At 38.7% G+C, this 19,369-nt stretch overlaps 1 protein-coding gene across 1 annotated transcript in view; it reads right to left on the bottom strand.

Annotated features, from left to right (window-relative positions):
- The window catches only part of Grm1 (glutamate metabotropic receptor 1), a 305,542-nt gene that overhangs the window by 43,042 nt on the left and 243,131 nt on the right, over positions 1 to 19,369 (bottom strand). The window contains exons 4-5 of the mRNA XM_042699808.1: positions 12,171 to 12,417; positions 7,284 to 7,452 (exon numbers count right to left, since the gene is read on the bottom strand). Coding sequence (XP_042555742.1) covers positions 7,284 to 7,452; positions 12,171 to 12,417 — 416 coding nt within the window. The remainder of the gene's footprint in view (positions 1 to 7,283; positions 7,453 to 12,170; positions 12,418 to 19,369) is intronic.

The following is a 19,369-nucleotide window of genomic DNA, read 5'->3' as shown; positions in this document are numbered from 1 at the left end:
AGACACACATAGTACATATATATGTATGTGTGTATATATATACACACACATATAAATCTACATATATATTCTTATATTCATTTAATCTATATTATGTTTTGTAGAGTATCAAATTTACCTTCATATTTTTTCTTATTATTATGAAAAATGAGAAGATATTCATTGATTCAGTTTTGCTCAAGAATGGATATCTAAACTTCAACATAATTAATATCTTTCATAAAATATTTCTGGAATTAGACTAATGAAACAGGTAAGTATAAAATTATATGAATAATCTAAAAATGAGAAAATGTGCAGCAGCAGAAGAAAACAAATTAAAGGAGCTAAAGAAATAATTAATGACTCATCTTAAAGAATTATCTTGGAGCTTGGAATGTAGCTTAGTGGTAGGGTGCTTGCCTAGCATGCATGAAGCCCTGGGTTCGATTCCTCAGTACCACATAAACAGAAAAGGCCAGAAGTAGCACTATGGCTCAAGTGGTAGAGTGCTAGCCTTGAGCAGAAGAAACTCAGGGACAGTGCTCAGGCCCTAAGTTTAAGCCCCAGGACTGGCCAAAAAAAAAAAAAAAAAGAATGATCTTGGGTTGCTACAAATGACAAATGCTTTGAAATCTGAAACTTTAACCTTAATTTGCAATCTTGAAAATGCATAATCTAAAAGAAATTAGTTATTTTTTTTATCTTTTTCCCCTTCCTTCTTTCCTTCCTTCCTTCCTTCCTTCCTTCCTTCCTTCCTTCCTTCCTTCCTTCCTTCCTTCCTTCCTTCCTTCCTTCCTTCCTTCCTTCCTTCTTTCCTTCCTTCCTTCTTTCCTTCCTTCATTCCTTCCTTTCTTTTTGCTATTCCTGGAGCTTGAACTCAGGGTCTTGAAGCTTCTTTTGCTCAAGGATAGCACTCTACCACTTGAGGCATAGCACCACTTTTGGCTCTTTCTGTTTATGTGGTTCTGAAGAATCAAGCCCAGAGCTTCATGCATACTAGGAACACACTCTATCACTAAGCCTTATTCCCAGCCAGCTATTTCTTTTTAAGTGCTCTTGTGGCTTGAACTCAGAGACTTGTGCTTGCTAGGAAAAATCCTTATCATTTTGATATGTAAAGATTAAGAGGTCCATACCTTTTGCCTTTTTAAAAATTATTTTTCATAAAAGGTCTGCTGTTGCCATGAGCTGGCCATAGATCATGATCCTGCCTTACTTCTCAGGTAGCTGGAATTCAGGCATGCACCATAGTTTATTTTTCTAAAAATAATGTTCTAATGTTTTTTGCTTTGGCTAACCTTGAACCATGATTCTCTAATCTCTGCCTCTTGAATAGCTGAAATTACAGGAGTGTGACATAATACCCTGTCAACATAATTTTTTTTAAGAAAAAATCAGTTGCCTCTGTTAAAGGTGGCAATGTATATCTGAAAGATCAACATCATCAATCTATTTTTTAGAGAAGGATATTGTTAAAAATTACAAGTTTCCTCCTCTGTCAATTAGGCCATATTACCAACAAGACAATCCAGGGACCAACTTCTCCAATGGTATTACCTCATAGTGCTCATGTAACAGACCTAGGTATACTTACATTTATAGCTAGAGGTAAATATTATTATTAAACATTTATTTCTCTTATAGAAAATGCTATCAAAAATAGGATGCCATTGGTCTTATTTTATGAATGGAAAGAATCCAGTTCTAAACTCTACACATGCAAAGTGTCATTTTACTGCATGAAAATAAGATATGCATGAATAAGAAGCTAATTATAATATGTACCATGTTCACTAGCATGCTGTTACCTGTCTAGGTAAGTACAAAAGGAAGTAGTGATTGTCATCATTCTTATCCTCAAATCATTATCTTGGAGGAAAGAACAAACTTAAGGGACAAACATAAAGACAAACCTAAGAGAAGAAGAAAACAGAAAAAAGAAGAGGAGAGAAGGACAAAAAAAGAGTAGGAGGCCAGTGAAGGCGATTTCTAGGTGTCTGTGTGGGAGGAGGGGGGAAGGTTCTTTTCCTTATTTTTTTCTTCTCCTTTTTTCGTACCCATTCTTTATTCTCTACTAAATTTTTTTCTGCCTGTTTAAATCACATTGTGTCCTTACTTCTGGATTCAGCTCCCTCAGTGCTTTGAAAGTGGATTACTATTTGTATTTTCAGTGTGGACTCTTGAACAACTCAGGCTTTGACAAAGAAATTTGTGTGTGTGGGAAACATGCCACTTCACAGAATGAAAGATAGTTGAACAACATGTGGCTCTGACATGATAAACACTTCTGAGTTGGCCTCCAGCCCAGCTTAGGCACGAAGCTTGAAAGCAAGAGACTCAACTCCTCCAGGTCTCAGATCCATTATCTGTAATGCAGGGACAGTAATACCTGCTTTGTAGGTGTTGCTTCAAGCAGTAGTTGAAGTGATGCATGCAAAGCATCTGTGGCATTTGCACAAGGATGTGTGTGGTAAATGTCAGTCTGTGATCTTCATTTTTTCGCTTCTCTTTCCTTCTTTCTACTTCCCTTTCTTCACCTTCCCACCTGTGCAGGTTCTCCTTCATAAAAAGGAACACAACAGCAGGTTCTCCATGTAAACATGTTGGTCTCCATCTGCTCCAGGCCTTGGTGTCTGGTTTGTACAACACTGACTGGGTTTATGTGTTGTTTCAGATTTGCTGAGCTTCACTTGTTTCTTGGACCTTTGGCTACTAGCTTCAAAAGAGTTCTGGGCACTTGTTTGATTATGCCTTGACCCTGGCTCTGTCATGGTTGCTTTATTTTCTGACATCTGTTGCTGGATCCCCTACTCTGGAAATAGGTACTGGGTTCCACAACTTTCTCTATTGGATTTACCGTAGCAGAAGGCCATAGGAGCCACCCAGGGTTTTACATGTTCCACTGCTTCTAGAATCTTAACAGGAGCCACATAATAAGCCATGGACTCTGGCTTCCTTAGTATACATCTAAAGGGATCAATGACCTAACTCTGAGGATAAACTTTGACCTCAGGAACCTGAGAATTGAATTGTATGGGTGCATTCATTCCTCTTCCTCTTAGTATGAATAAGTGGTCTAGAGGTCCATGTGAGACCCAGGCAATAACTATATCCAGTGAGGCTGAATCCTCCTGCTCAGATGCTTTACTTTGTTGTCTTTATCCCATTCCTTCATCTATCACTGGCCTTTTGGTCTCATTTTGCTTCTCTTGAAGATCCCAAGAATCCATTAGCATTTAAGCCTTGCATAATTTTTAGGGTTCAAGGAAACTTGTGCTGAGACATTGTGAGCTACATTTCCTAGGATCTCTTGCTTACCCTTTTTTTGGATAGGCTTGGGAGACCGAAGAGTCAGAGAAGACAGAGACAGAGTATCTTCTCCAACCCCACTTCAGGGAGCATCTCAGGAAGAGCTTGTGCTCTTTTCCTGTGTTCCTCTAGCTCCAGGGTGGGAATGAGTTGTTCATCTTTGTGTAGCCTCAGCATCCCCTTTCCTTCTAACAGGTTTCCTTTATAAAATGCCTTCTATTGAACCCCATGGCATGGGCTCCCTTCTCCTGATTAATACATCACATAATAATAAAAAATGTAATGTAATTGACCTGTGTTTGTGGTAGGACTGAAATCGCTCTTTACCTTTGTAAGATATAAGATATGTATTTCTAAAAATAAGCATCAAAAGAAAACTGTATTTGTCACTACAAAGGTAACTATTATAACGAAGTTCAAGGGGTTGTTAGGCCATTATTTTAGGAAAGTGAATGGCATCTGATACTTAAAAAGAAGAGACTTACTAAACCCTGTACTTCCAGTTAAAGCTAATGCTTGTCCTCCAATCACCTTGTAAGAGCCTCTCTTGTCTTCATAGTGGCGAGTAAGATCTGGCTCTCTGCATCCTAGGCCTCACAGGTGGCAAATTAGTGGGATTAGAATGTACGTGCTATTATTTACTCAATGAGATTCAGATTTCATTTGCTTCTAAATCTCCCAATGTGCTCTGTGAAACAAATAACCCCCCTCCACTCCCACTTCAGGTACTATTGAGAACCAGCATATTTTCTTCCTGCAGGGCACATAATATTTCTGAAATTGGCCCCCAGGAGATTTGCATTTATCTTGAGTGCTCTGTAATAGCCCAGTAATGATTTCTGGGATCTCCTTCATAACATCAAATGGGTATAACCAAGACTGGGTGCCAGAAATACTTTAGTATCAAGACAGAGCCTTTCCCCTGAACTTGGGGAAGAAAGAGGCTTTTGTTTTTAAAATATTCGGATATACATAGTATGGGAACACCATTCATGGCCTGCCAGCTCTCGGTAACAGGAAGGAATCACATGACAAGGAGCTGGAGAACAGCTAATCCTTGGAACAATCTGTTGTTTCCTAATTCGGTTTCTTGTGCCCAATTTATATCCTTTAAAAAAACCCAACAAAATAACAACAACAACAAAAAAACTTTGTGATTCCATAAGTTACTGATGCACAGCACATTCAATGGGTGAAAGGAGGCCTGAGTCAAGCATGTCAGAGACCCCATGAGCCCAGGACTTCTGTGTTGTGCTTTGTTATTTTCACCATCCAGAAAAGATGATGCAGCCAGAATCCACTGGTCTTATGTCACAACATATATATATGCAACAGTCTAGAAGCAGCTTGGGGCTTCTGTAGTGCAGACGACATACTCCTACATACCACCAGATGGCCTCATGTGAAAGAATTCCATCTGGATAGGAGGAAATGGATGTTTGGGGAGTAGCAAGACAAATGCCTCCAACATACTAATTTGGCTAGAGCTGCTCTTATGACTGAAATCCTGCTGCATAGATTGCAAATGTTTCTAGAGCTTCCCCTAGTCATGGAAGAAAAACAACAACAAAAACTCCTTGGCCATATGTTTCCGTGATCCATGGAATTAGTCCTTTTTCAGTTAATATGACAAAAATACCAGAATTAGGTAACTTACAAAGAAAGGTTTACTTAGATCATAGGTTGGTTGCCTGAAAGTCCCAAGCTTTGGTAGCCCTATGAATCTGGCTACTAGTGAGGGTCACCATGGCTACATCATAGCATGGAAGGGAAATGGAAGGAGACTAGCGGCAGGCAGAAAAGACTCAGCCATGAGATGCCTGAACTGTATAACAACCAACTGTGGCTAAAACTAACTTCATGATCCTGATCTTAATCCTTTTGAAGGTGATACTCCCAATAACCTAATTACCTCCCCTAGGCCTTATCTCTTCAAGGACCCACCACCTCTCACCATTGCCATGCTGGGGATCAAACTTCCAAAGTATAAACCCTTTGGAGACACACTCAAACCATTGTCAAAGCACAGTATCCACAACATCAAGGATGAGCCAGGCCGTAGGTAGAAGACCTTTCGCACCCTGGCATCAGAGCACTAGAAAGGAGAATCATTGGTTTAGGTACTTGTCATGAAAACGATTATTTTAAATAAAACTTTTGCAGAGAAGACACAAGGTATTTAATGGGAGGGGCTTTTTGTATTATATTTAAGTAGTTCTACTAAGGGGTTTCAATTCAAATGAGCTGGTTTATGAGTACCATGCATCTTGATCAATATCACACCTTTCATTATGCTTCATCTTTCCCATCATGACCCATCCCCTCAATTTTCAAACTATGGCAGTTTGTCTCAGACATTTGTTATCTTCTCAAAATAGCTGGAGTCACCCAGAGCTGGTCCACCAGGACATTTGTTCTCAGCTGCTAAAAATGACTACAGGTTTCAAATCCTCCACCAATGTCAGTGAGTAGAGCCTCCCTCCACAACAGAATCTAGACTCCAGCCCTCAGCATTCTTAGGAGTCATAGGACATTTTCCCCCCACATGGGACATTATGCAGCTACCAGGCAAACCTTAAATGGTGTGGAAGCTTAGAGGCATCATGAAGGGACCAGAGCCTTACACGATCTACTCCAGGTCCAGCTGTGCCGTGTGACATTTATGTGACAGGCTGTCGGCTCCCCGAGATGAATCACCGAAAATTAGAGATGAGAAAGACCTATGAGTTCATGTAATCCACGCCCCTGCCAGTTCCCAGTCCAGTCTGCTTTTAAATAGCAACGAGACACAGCTAGAACTGTTCTCATGACTTCTTCACTGAGAATTCTTAGGTCACATCCAGCACATGACTAAGGTTTGGTGTCTATTGACTCTAGTGTTCTAAAGATATGGTTACTCACTTGCGTCACCCCCACCCCGAACCCTGGGATATAAGTAGAAATTGAGAATTCTTTTGGTTAGGAAGAGAAAAAAAAATCTTACTTCAGAAAAATCAAAGGACTTGTAAGAAAAAAAAAAAAAAAGAGAAAGGATGGAGCTTCAGTGTTATCTCATTTCAGCTCTGTTACTTTTGTTACTTGCCTGTTCATCATTGCTTAGCTTTTAGCTTAACAATAGCTAGCATATGACTAAGTGCTACTACTACTACTACCACTACTACTACTACTACTGGTTTTGGTACCACATTTTCTTTGATTTCAAAAATTTTAATTTTAAAATGTTTTATGGATAAAGATTTTAGCTAAGAAGTTGTTCAATGTGAGGTTTTCATATATGTATGCAGTGGGTAATGATGCTCACAATTAAATGAACACATCCTTCACAATCCAGGCCATGCATTAGATCCCCACTATTTTTGTTAGTAACAGCTGGAACTAGAACTAAGTAGCGTTAATTGGTTGGGATTTTTAACCTCTGCTTCAATTTTTTCATTCAATTATTTATCTTGTGGCTACATATATTATATGAAAGTTCTAGCCCATTATTGTAATAAAAACATTGAATGTCCCTCCCCCAGGGTATAACCCCTGTTTTCAGTGTATTTGATGTTGGTATAATTTGTGGAGAGGAAGGGAAAAAACAAATTGTTTAAATAGGGATACAGGGGGAACCATTGCAACAATGAGATGTACAAGTCATTATGTTGAAAAATGAACTTTACAACTTTGGTGGGGTGGGGTGGGAGGAAGATGGGAAGGGATGGGAAGGGGAAACAAAGGAGGAGGTAACAATGCTTGAGAAGAAATGTACTCATTACCTTGCCCATGTAATTGTAACTCCTCTGTACGGTATTTTCACAATAAGAAAAACTTATTAATAAAAAATAAATTCCAATTATCTAAGAGTTTACTTGCTTCATTTTCTCATTTTTGTCTATTAAAATCAACATGCCACACTCTTCTTGTTTAAGAAGAGTACCTGTGGCTCTCTCTATTAAGAACCGGTAGTAGACTTCTTTATAAGTAATATCCAAGAAAACACTGGTGTTTACCTTAATCTGGCCTTTCAAGCAAGGCTCACTGCACACAGAACGCACCATTCCACTTTTGTTCATCTGGATTTTGTAATCATCAATGTTCAACACTCCTTCATGCCAGGTTCCCACATGTACATAGTCATAGCGATTAGCTTCAGTGTACTGAAGATTCATGATGTCGTACCTTCAAAGAAAACAACAAAAGACTCTTTCTTACATGAGGTGGACATTATGTCAAAAAGAAGTTTGGCAAACAGATATTAGCCAAGAGAAGAGGGATAAGCATTAGAATCACGATATATCCCTACACCAGCTACTGTCAAAATTTTAATTTATTTCTGATGTTTCCCCTGATTTTACAGACTGTATCTGAATAGAATCCATATTTTCTAAAGAATGTATTACTCTCATTGTTTTCTTTCTGCTTATCTTTCAAAAATGTATGCTTAGATATTATCTCTTTAAAATAATTGTTCATTAAATTATTCCTTGAATGAAAATTCATGATATTATATCTAAGTTTGATTGCTTTCATTTCAAATTTCCTTTTTACATTCAGTTCATTGTAGTGGGTTGAAAGAAGAGAGGTTTTGCCAATCCTGGAACATTTTATGAGTGCTAATAGAGCAAGAAATCTGAGAAAGACACCTGTAATTAGAAAGGAAGTTGAGAATTTTATGTCCCACACAGTAACATTTAAATTCATCTTTCCTCATTAGGACAAACAGTTTTTGAAAACAAATAAAGGGTGCAAGTTATCTCAATAATTTCTAATGTCAAAATGTACCACAACAGCGAAGACTACAATAATAATGATAACATACATTAAAAAAATACTCTTTACTGTAGACAGTGTGTATTCTGGGGGCCAAATCTCTTCTTTTCCAGGGTAGTCAGAGGGAGACATTTCTTAACGGAAAGAACAGAGGACTTGAAGTTAGAATGTAGGAGACAGAGCCTCTTCTCACATTGTGACAGTGGATTATACTAATGAAGAATGTCACTAAACTCTTTAAGGTTCATGGGTTTGAAGATTTATGGACATAGGCATGTCAATAATTAATTTATTATGGGGACTGGGATGTAGCTCAGTGGCAAAGTACTTGACTTGCAAGTATCATGTCTTGGTTTTGATCCCCAGTACCCAAATAATAAAATAAAAATTAATTTTAATGGAAACAAAACCATAGTTCTTGTGATCTGATGTTTCCATCTACTCAAAATTTCAGTGTTGAGATTCTGCTCTCTCCCCAATTCTCATTCCTGAGTGGTGGTACTTGGAGACAGAGACTTTGGGAGGTGAAAAGGTCATGAGAGCAAGGCCCTTAGGAATGGGATTAGTGCCCTTTACAAAGGCAGCCTGAAAAACTCTCTTGTCCCTTCCAACACATAAGGACAGAAGTAGAAGGTACCATGTATGAATCAGAAAGCGAGTTTGCACCAGATATCAAATCTGCTGGTGCCTTGATCTTGGACTTCCTTACGTCTTGATTTGTGACCCTCAAATTTCCACTGCTTGTAGGCCACACAGCTTACAATGTTTTGTTTAGCAGCCCAAATGGACTATAACAATATAACAAAATGATTTCATTTGTATTTCCATGAATATACTAAAATATTTTGGTTATTTCCATTGCTATAGGAAACTTGAGAAGATACCTAGGTTGGTATAGTCATTTGCCTGTCAGCCATTAAGCATTCTCTGATATATATATGTATATATATAACATCTTCTTGCCATATTACCATTCCCTTCAAACTAACCACTACCAGTCAGGTGGTACTAGGCCCAAACTTTGCCTGTACCTGGTGCTAATTTACTGTCTGGGCAGTGGGATTCTTTATGTCAGGGCTGTGCAATAGGTTTCTTTTCTGTTCACCCTGCTGGGCTATGACGAGTCATGGCTATTTGTTCTTTGTGTTCAACCCAAGTAAATAGAGGGCAATGAACTAGTACATATTCCTCATCGTTAGCTATCATCCTTCCCTTTTCCCCCCCAGGCTCCTGATTAATACATCTTGGAGTTCTTTCTAAGCCGGATTCAGATTCATAAGCTAGCTCAGTGCAGCACCCTGTGAAGCTACTACTCATTAGCCTAAGTTGGCTTTTGCAATCTATTGGCTGTATCTGGCCTAGTTTTTTTTTGTCTAGACAACAAGTATCTGTTTATTGGCTTTTCTGCCTGTTCTTAATGTGCAAATGCATCCTGTCACCCGCAGTGTAACTCTGGGTTTCTCTATATCCACATTGAGCAGCTACAAATAGCTGTCTCCTAGAAGAATAAGGGAGTCAGAAAAATAAGAGAGATTTCTTCTTACCCAATGAGCAAAAGATACTAAGAGGCAAAAGATAGAATAATGCACCTGGAGCTCATTTTTCATTTTTTTTTTTTGGCTCTTCTGGCTTTTGGCTAATAGAGAGTTATCATCGTCCTTGTTCCTGAGTCCTACCAGAATCCTTCAGAGAAGCCCTGTGGTGTCCAGATGGGTATTATCTGTGAGTGGATGGCACACACAAATCTTGTGATGCATGATACTTAGTCTATGGCTATAAAACCTGTTGTGAATATGCAGTGTGAGTTTTCTTTATTCATTTTTGTGAATCTCCGTGTTTTATTCCACATTGGATAAGGCCACTTTCTTACATACTTTCAATGAAGCTGTGCTGTGATGCCAGTTGTGGAATATTCCTTTGTAAAACTCAGTTTCTGGAGACTTTTATCTCCATTTCCTCATCTGTTGCTCTTTCATAAGGGAAATAGTTCACACTTCAGTAGCTTTCAGCAAATGAAATTCACAATATTTTGGTATGAAAACACATTTTTAAAAGTCTAAAGTTTGGTTAAAATATAGAAATTCCAAAAGATACCAAAGGAAAATACTGACTTACTAAAAACAAAACAAGCAAAAACCTCCCCCTCCCAAATTTCCTATTAAGGAATGAACATTACTCTTGTCTTTGATCCCAGGGTTTACATGGCCTGTATTTGAGAATATCCTCCTCCTATAAATTAATCCCCCTCAGCGGGTTAAGTTTTTGTTGTATAATGGCTTACTACAATAATTACAGAAGGAACAAGATCATAAATAACAGGAGTTAGAAGCAGGGGAAGTGGTAGAAACAGCTGAACAGATGAAACTGACCAACCTTAAGAAAATAGCATCCCTGAGAAAGGAGCTAGGAGCAAGACCACAATTTGAAAAATTGCACATGCACACGTGTATCCTGACTAACCAGTAGAAGACGGTGGAAATGTGTATTTATGGAGTATAAAAAATTATTTGGCCCTATGCTAGTTGTATCATATATGTTTACTTGAGAACAAGGGAGAAAGGTTTACAATGCAAATCTGACCTGGTAGTCAGGGAGACTCAGGATTAAAATAGTGGGTTTAGGGTTGTGAGTGGTCCCTGTTCTGAATCTGAGATCCATTTCTTCCTCCTGGTATCATATCCTAAGGTGCTCAGTGCCTTTAAGCTTCTATGCTCTCAAGCTTATCCATTCCATTCACATTCCAATCAAAAATATTCTCCAACCTTACTGACAGCTTGGAAGAAACCTATAAGTTAATTGTGCTAATTGTTGACAAGGACATATCATTCATCCTTCCTAGAGCTGCTGGATTATAACGGAGAGATTCATTTAGCTTCCACAAGAGATCCTCTATATGCAGAATTTGAAGCTTACACAAAAAGAAGAGCTGTGCGGGGAATCACTGAGAGCCATGCAATCCCTTCAAGTGCGGCCTTTCTACCACGATATTAAGAAAGTTTCCAGCGATTTTGGCTAATTTTAGGATTAGCTTAAGAACAGCATGAGGTAGCAAACAATTGTAAGCCCCAGAGTCAGACTGCATTGCCTGTGTGACTTGCTCTCTATCTGATTTCAACTCAGTTTTCAACTTAGTTTCTATGCACTTAGGTTTCTTATATGTAAAGAGAAAGAAGGATTACAATGTATTTAAGCAGTGAGAATTAAATGATTCGTTGCTTCATTTAAACATAACATATGCTTTCCCAGAAAGCTGTAATGCTATAGAATCAGACTGAATGACAATAAGGGCTCTGAGCTTATAGCCCTACCATGCATCAGTCAAACTGAGGACCTCTTTTCTTGCATCGTTTCAATTCTCCTACCATTTTGTTTATCCCTTTCCTGAGAAAATTTGTATGCATGAGCATGACACTTGACACTAAGCTCATCCCCTACCTACATCTGAGCTCATTGATGGCATCAAAATAAGTGTGGTAGAATAGATTATAATGAAAAATGACTTTAGGAGAATTTTACATTTGTACATATAGAGTTAATTTCCTTTTGCTCCTTGTTTGATTTACCCTTTGGAAGTCATAAGATACTGAATTCTATGAAGGAACTAATTGCCTTTCTTTTTCTAGTTGACAGCTTAGCCGAATCACAAACTAGCCTTAGAAATGAGAATGTCTGCCTAAGGCTTAGTTCTCTCAGTAGTAATCAGGTGCACTATGTATTTCATGGCCAGAATAGCATTGTAACCAATCAGAATGATGCCAGCTAGTGTAAGGTAGGTCCTGGGGAAAAAGTCTTACTAGTTAGATTCCCTCTTTAGTATCTTGCAGGGAGATACCAGGCATTCCCAAGGGAAGGGCCAGTTTGTAGCTGAGGATACCAGTAGGATGAAGTGCTGTCAGAATTTACCCAAAGAAGAATTTCTAAAAAGTTTTAAAAAGTTGTATGAGCTTAGTAATGTCTAGCTGAGATAGCCCAGTTCTTTTAGCTGTCTAGCTGAATCTCTTTTTGATACCCCCAAACTATGGGGGTGTGGGGGTGGGAATGAAACCCTAGTTGTCAACTGTCCGACCTGGAAGGATCATGTTTGTTTGTTTGTTTTTTCAGATCAATTATAGAAGGGACTGCTTTACCTTCCTGGAGCATCCCCCTTCTCGTCAAACCACACTTCCTCTCCAGACACGCCGATGAATGAGGACTTGATGAGGAAATCCAGGAGTTTACTGCCATCGATAGGCTTCATAGCATCACAGAGGCCCACGTGGCCAGGGCAGAGGGCATGGTGCATGTTCTGCAGACCATGTGCCATGGCATAGATGGCATTGATGACAAACCCCATCTTACTGTCCTGGACGTAGTTTTCTTCTAAGCTTTCATTGCCTGAAACAATAAGAACGGATCACTGCCAATGCCACAGTCATGAAGAATAGGTCTGCAGGTTTAATTCTCAAGCGCTTCAGGGTTGTTGACAGGAAAGGAAAAGGACACTAAGTTGAAGCCAAGTCCACTTGTGCGAGGTTGGTACCTGGCACCAGCTGTGGCATACACTATGTGAAAATAGATTTGTTGCGTTTCATTTCCTCTAGTCAATAATGGTTTTGTGAGATATAAGACAAATTTCATAAAGGTGAAAATAAGGATTTTTCTCATAGCATGAGGACGTTTTTTAGGAACAATGGGAATAGCTCCTATTCCCTTGTGGTACACTGGTACTTACATCAAAATTTCCATAACTCATTGTTGTGGGAAAGGATTTGTATTTCATTTCCTCTAGAACAATCTATTATTCATGAAATTTCAGTTTGTGATATTTTCTTTTGGTGAATTTACAAATTTTTTAACGCCTTTAATGCCACAGAAACTCAGAGTTGGGAAGAAAAAAATAGGAAGTATAAATCTCTTCTTATATACATGCCTGGAAATGCATTTAAACAGATTTACTCAATATTAGGAATGTATTAAGAAAAGTATTTCTTGATAGAAGAGTTATACAGCACATTAATTTTATTCTTATCTATTACCTGTGAATTTCAAAAGCCCAGTGGATGTTTTATCCATCTACAGATGAATAGAAAATTTCCTGGCTTTCTCCTAGGAACAGTATTGCATTTGATTTAAGCACCATGTTGGAAAGCTAAATTTTAGGACTCATATATGGACCCAACATGTGGAACAAGCTTGGAAATTAGATGTAGTTATACCATTAGCATAATTTAGAGACTTTGAGCTTAGTTTCAGTGACTTGGTGCTCAGTGGTGGGCTTTCCTTTGTCCACTTGACTGATGCTGAGGGGTCTCTGTCATGTGCATTCAAAAAGGCCGGGAAAGTGGGCAAATTCATCCACTTCTGAGATTAAGAGCAAGAGGATCTTTAAGCTCCATGCCAGTTGCCCTCTTTCTCCAGCCTATATGGTTCAATAGACAGCAAAGGGATTTCAAGAAGGTGGAGATAATGGCGTCTTTAGAAGGAATGGTAAAGAATTTGGGCTTTGATGTTGAGCTTGGGATGGAAATAGACATTTCTAAAGAGTTTTATTGAAGGGATGATCTATTTAGATGAAGTCGAAAAATGTGAAAAAGTTATATATACAACCACCCTAAGAATAAGACTCAGAATTATTCAAGCTGGGTCAGAGGGGATAAAGGATTCAAAACCAAATCTGTCTGCCACCATTGCTATACATCATGGTTAAAATTGTAATTTACTGAAGTAATATTTTTCAGGCTGAAAGGAAGTTTTCCAGGATGAAATGAGATATAAAAAGATGAAAATGAGACAAAGTATATTGTAGTCATGTCATACAGAATAAACATAGAAACTTACATAAGACGAAAAGCAAAGATCCAGCAGCTCTTTGCCAAAATTGCAATGTCATTAACACAGGTTAACTTTATGTCTGTCAGGCAGAATCCCTGGCTTCTAATGTTTGTTTCCTTTGCCAACATTTCCATACTTAGTATAATTAAAACAGGTAAATTAGTGCCATCTGTCTCATAAGTTTTAAGCAAGCACAACTATGTGACTCTGTAAGTGCCCAAATACTGCAGATAGATATTAAAGATAGTAGAATTAGAGAAATTTCCAAGGAGGGAAGAAGGGAGAGATGGCTGAGGGAGGAGAAATGAGGAAGGTGAGGAAGAGGAAGAGAGAGGTGGTAGTAGATGGGATATTCTGTTGTGAACCTTTCATTTATATCTTCCTACCTATACTAACACCATCAACTGAAGTTGTAGTAACTATAATCAATAACAGGATCAAGAAAAATAAACACATAATGTTCAGTAACAAATGGAAAATTCCTTGTTAGAGATAAGCCTTATGGCCATGAGTTTTCTGTTCTTGTTCTGATAGCTATTATTTAAGATATTAACAAACAAGAAGTGAAGGTTGGTGTTCCCAGTACCAATGTCTTTGCAGCGGTTGTCTAGTTACCACTTCATTCATCAGCACTAAGGTAGCAATTCTTGTTGGATTTCTGTGAGATTCATGTTTTCTTTTTGATCCTTATTAGGATGATTATGTAACTGAATCACTTTTCAGAGTAAAAGTGATTGATAATAATAAGTATTCCACAACACAGGAGTGAACAGCACCAACTAATACCTGCCTCATGAGCCCTGTACCCTCTATTATCTATAGATGTTATTATGGGCAATTTTCACGTACAGATGCATGCATGCAAATATATGCACACATATGCATGCATGTAAACGAGCAGTAGAAAGTGTTTTTACTGATTTTTCACTGATATTTACTTGATTTTAATAGCAAATATCTTTAATACAAGTAACAGCTAGTATTTGAGAATTAGCTACATATAGCACTGAATAAATGAGATCACAGGCTCACCATTATCCTGCCAAATAGATATTAATCTAACCATTTACCAGCTGAGAGGAGTGTGTCATAAGTAGGATCCAAAATGCCTTCCTGATGCTTGTTCTTTCTGCTGTACACAGTGTCTGCCTAATGCAGAGATAGGAATCTACAGAAGAGGCACTTTCCTGAAGGCAGTAGACAGGGGCATCTTGCTGTGCACTGGTGTCTTTGCCAAGCCTGGTTTTGTGCCTCTCTCTGGGATCATTCCAGATCTGCACAGCTGTCCTTACTAACTAGGAGTACTGGAACCCAATCTATCAACAGAAAACTATGACAAAGAAGACTATCCTCTCAGTATTTGTCTAACAAGGAGCCAAAAGCCTAGGCACATGTTGATAAGGTAATTGATCACATTCTTCCAAAATAAATACAAATAGCTTGAGTGTTTGTGTCAGTCTGAAGTTTCATTTCCTTCTCCCTGGCTCTGCACATATAAAGGCATCAACCCTTCGCAGAACTCTCTCTTCAGCTGCTACACAGTCTCAGCTAGGCTGGCTCATGTTAATGAATTGCCGTTTGGGAATGTTGCAGCTTCCCTTGTCCTCAAAATAGCTTTTATTTTTATGATCGGTGAATAAAGAACTGAAAACCAATGGCATTGTCACTTGGACAAAGGTGGAAACGCTTTGACTCCCTGGGGTTTAGTGACTTTTCATAATACTAGTTTCAAGAGTTATTAGTGAAAGGGGGATTTTGTAATTCTTTTTCTATGGTGCATTTACTATTATGGACCGCTAGGGTATCATTAAACCGTTACCTTTTCTAATATACTAAATGGAATCAAATAATTGAGGTTGACTGTGTTTATTTTACCTCCAAGAGAACACCTGCCTGACTGCTTCACGGTGGATTGTGAAAACAACTACCTCAACTCTAAATAGTAGTCTTGTTTTTGTTACAAAAGCACAACAAGGGCTATAAATTGCTCCCGGAAGGAAGCTGGACACAGCATTTGCATGGAGGTAGGAAAAGGCAGGGACTCCTCTGTGACAGGATCTTCATAGTGGCTGGGAGAAAGATCAGCAATTCCATCCTATGCCATTCACAACTACTCAGTAGAGAGAACTCTGGTCTAACCACCAAGCAGCTGGATCTAGATGTACTTCTGCCTTTGTCTGTCAATGGTCTATTTCCAAAAAGCCATGGATGGAACTTGGACAAGGGTCTTGACCTCTTTGGGCTTCAGTACTAAGAACACAAATAGATCAGATTTTCTTTGGGAAGAACTTATTATCCTTTAATTTTCTGTATGTTGCTCCTCCAATGTCAAATTCTTGGTAGTTGGCACAAGCATTCACACGAATTATCGGTTTCAATCCACATAGGATCATATAGGTTTAATTCTTCTGCTTCCATAATATTAACAAGACCAAAGCACAGAGAACTCAAGCTATAGCTGGAGGAGAAATCTGTCTCTTCACTTCATGATTCTTCCTTAAGGGACTCACTTTGACCACTCTTCTTGTAACTGCTGCTTAAAAACCATTTATTTTATTTTATTTTTATTTTTATTTGCTGAGAAACGTTACTTCCTGGGGCACATCTGAAAGGAAGATGAAAGCTAGGCAGCCATTTTGTATCTCATTCCTTTGCCCAGAACCATTGACTCTTAGAGTCATTTGGTAGCCATCTTGGAATCCAGGAAGGAGTAGATAGGAGATGAGACTATCTGCCAGGAGTCATTCTGAGCAATGGTGAGATCAAGACCCCCTCTGATACCTCCTCTTGCTACATGACCACTTCTGGACACTGATTTGTTTCACTGCATACTCTCAACCCCTGCCCCTCATTCTTTGTCTATTTAAATCTGTAGCTTATGTATGTACACTGGATGATGACTGAAGATGGGCAGAAGGGTTTTCCCATGGCATTCATGTCATTTAATAAACCTCCTTTCTCTGCCTGCCCTTCAACATGTGTCTTCCTGCCTTATGGAACTCCTGGAGCTTGGGTTTGGGATCTGGAAATAACAACATAAACAAAAACTCTGGTTTATTTCTTACCTGATGAGAAAAGACATGATGTGGGTTACTGGTAGATTGAGAGAAAGAAACTGAAAGTGCTCAGCACAACTGTCATTTTTGTTTGGAGGCACGTGCTCAGCACAGTTTCTTGCCTGTAACAAAAGTGAGCTGTACCACTGACGAGACAGGCTTGTCTATCCAGTTTTGTGAGCAAGCATTTCATTGTCATTTGTGGATATGTACCTAACCCTTATCCCCAGCCAATTTAAATGTTGTCACTTTTTCCTAATTTAAAGACTTTTCATTTAGGTTTAATCACTTATAGAACAGTACCAAACATTTTGCTATTGAGTCAATAAAATGTCACACACACACACATATAACTTCATAACTTCCATCAAGGCAGCAGTGATGATATCAAAAGTTTCCAGAAGAAGATGTTCATTAATAATAGCCACCTTAATTTATGTTGGTTTTATATATATATTAACATAAATTATATATATATATATATATATATATATATATATATATATATATATATATATATATATATATATATATATATAGTTGGTTGTAGGGCTTGAACTCTGGGCCTGGGCACTGTCCCTCAGCTCTTCAGCTCAAGGCTAGCACTCTACCACTTGAGCCACAGCGCCACTTCTGGTTTTCTGGTGGTTTATTGGAAATAAGAGTCTCATGGACTTTCCTGCTGGTGCTGGCTTTAAATCATGATCCTCAGATCTCAGCCTTCTGAGTAGCTAGGATTACAGGCATGAGCCACCAGCCCCTGGCTCTTGGTAATATTTTTTAGCTTTGGGGGCACAGACACCAAGTATTTGATTTGTGTGTGTGTGTGTGCTACTATGATTGATGTATTTTGCATTTTTAAAAAAATATCTGTTACACCTCAGGACCAATGGAATAGAATTGAAAACCCAGAAATGAACCTACAGACCTATAGCCATCTAATCTTCGATAAGGGAGCTAAAACAATAGAATGGAAGAAAGACAGCCTCTTCAGTAAATGGTGCTGGCAAAATTGGTTAACTACATGTAGAAAACTAAAGTTAGATCCTTATATATCACCCTGCACCAGAATCAACTCCAAATGGATCAAAGACCTCGAACTCAAAGCAGACACTCTGAAAACATTACAGGATGGAATAGGAGAAACCCTAGGTCTCCTTGGCTTAGGCCAAAATTTTCTGAATAGAGACCCAGAAACACAACAAATCAAAGAAAGGTTGGACAAATGGGATTGCATAAAGTTGCAGAGCTTCTGCAGGACAAATGACATAGCTAGCAAGATCAATAGAAAGCTCACGGATTGGGAGAAGATCTTTACTAGCCATACAACGGACAAGGGTCTCATATCTAAAATATACTTGGAACTCAAAAAATTAAACCCCCCAACAACAAACCCTCAAAGAAACAACTCCCCAATAAATAAGTGGGCGAAAGACTTAAAGAGAAACTTCTCTGAAGAGGAAAGAAGGATGGCCAATAGACACATGAAGAAATGTTCAACATCCCTAGCCATAAAAGAAATGCAAATCAAAACAACATTGAGATATCACCTCACCCCAGTTAGAACGGCAAAAATCAAGAACTCTAACAACAACAGATGCTGGAGGGGATGTGGACAGAAAGGAACTTACTTCATTGTTGGTGGGAATGTAAACTTGTTCAACCGCTTTGGAAAGCAGTATGGAGGTTCCTCAAAAGACTTCACATAGAACTCCCTTATTACCCAGCAATCCCACTTTTGGGCATTTACCCAAATGTTTACAAACAAGACCACACTAAAGCTACCAGCACAACTATATTTATTGCAGCATTATTTACCATAGCTAAGATATGGAACCAACCCCGATGCCCCTCAGTAGATGAATGGATCAAGAAAATGTGGTATATATACACAATGGAATTATATGCCTCCATCAGAAAGAATGACATTTCCCCATTTGTTAGGAAATGGAAAGGCTTGGAAAAAATTATATTAAGTGAAGTAAGCCAGGCCCAAAGAAACATAGGTCCCATGGTTTCCCTTATTTGCAATATCTAGTATATGTATGAGTCAAGCGGAAAAGGTCAGATAATGTGATGTTAGGAAAACGAACCCTTAAATATGTATTTTAATGTTTTTTTCTTTCATGCATGTGTTTCTAACGCATTTATAAGATTATTTCTTGGTTGCTTTGTATGTCCCTCCCCCACAGTGTAACCCCCGCTTTCACTATATTTGATTCAGTATAACTTGTGGAGGAGATGGGGACAAACAAGTCGTTTAAGGATTCAGGTGGACCTGTTGCAACAATGAGAAGTACAAAATGTCATGTCAAAAACGAGCTTTACAAGGTCCGTGTGGGGGGGGGGGAAGGATTGGGTGGGGGGGAGGGGGGAGGCTGGGAAGGGAGGTGAAGGGTAAACAAAGGAGGAGGCTGCAATGCTTGGTAAGAAATGTATGCATTATCCTGCCCATGTAA

This window comes from Dipodomys spectabilis, unplaced genomic scaffold (genome assembly GCF_019054845.1).
Source record: "Dipodomys spectabilis isolate Male_0828 unplaced genomic scaffold, ASM1905484v1 ptg000001l, whole genome shotgun sequence".
NCBI classification, from domain to species: domain Eukaryota; kingdom Metazoa; phylum Chordata; class Mammalia; order Rodentia; family Heteromyidae; genus Dipodomys; species Dipodomys spectabilis.
This window is presented reverse-complemented; position numbering and strand designations above follow the sequence as displayed.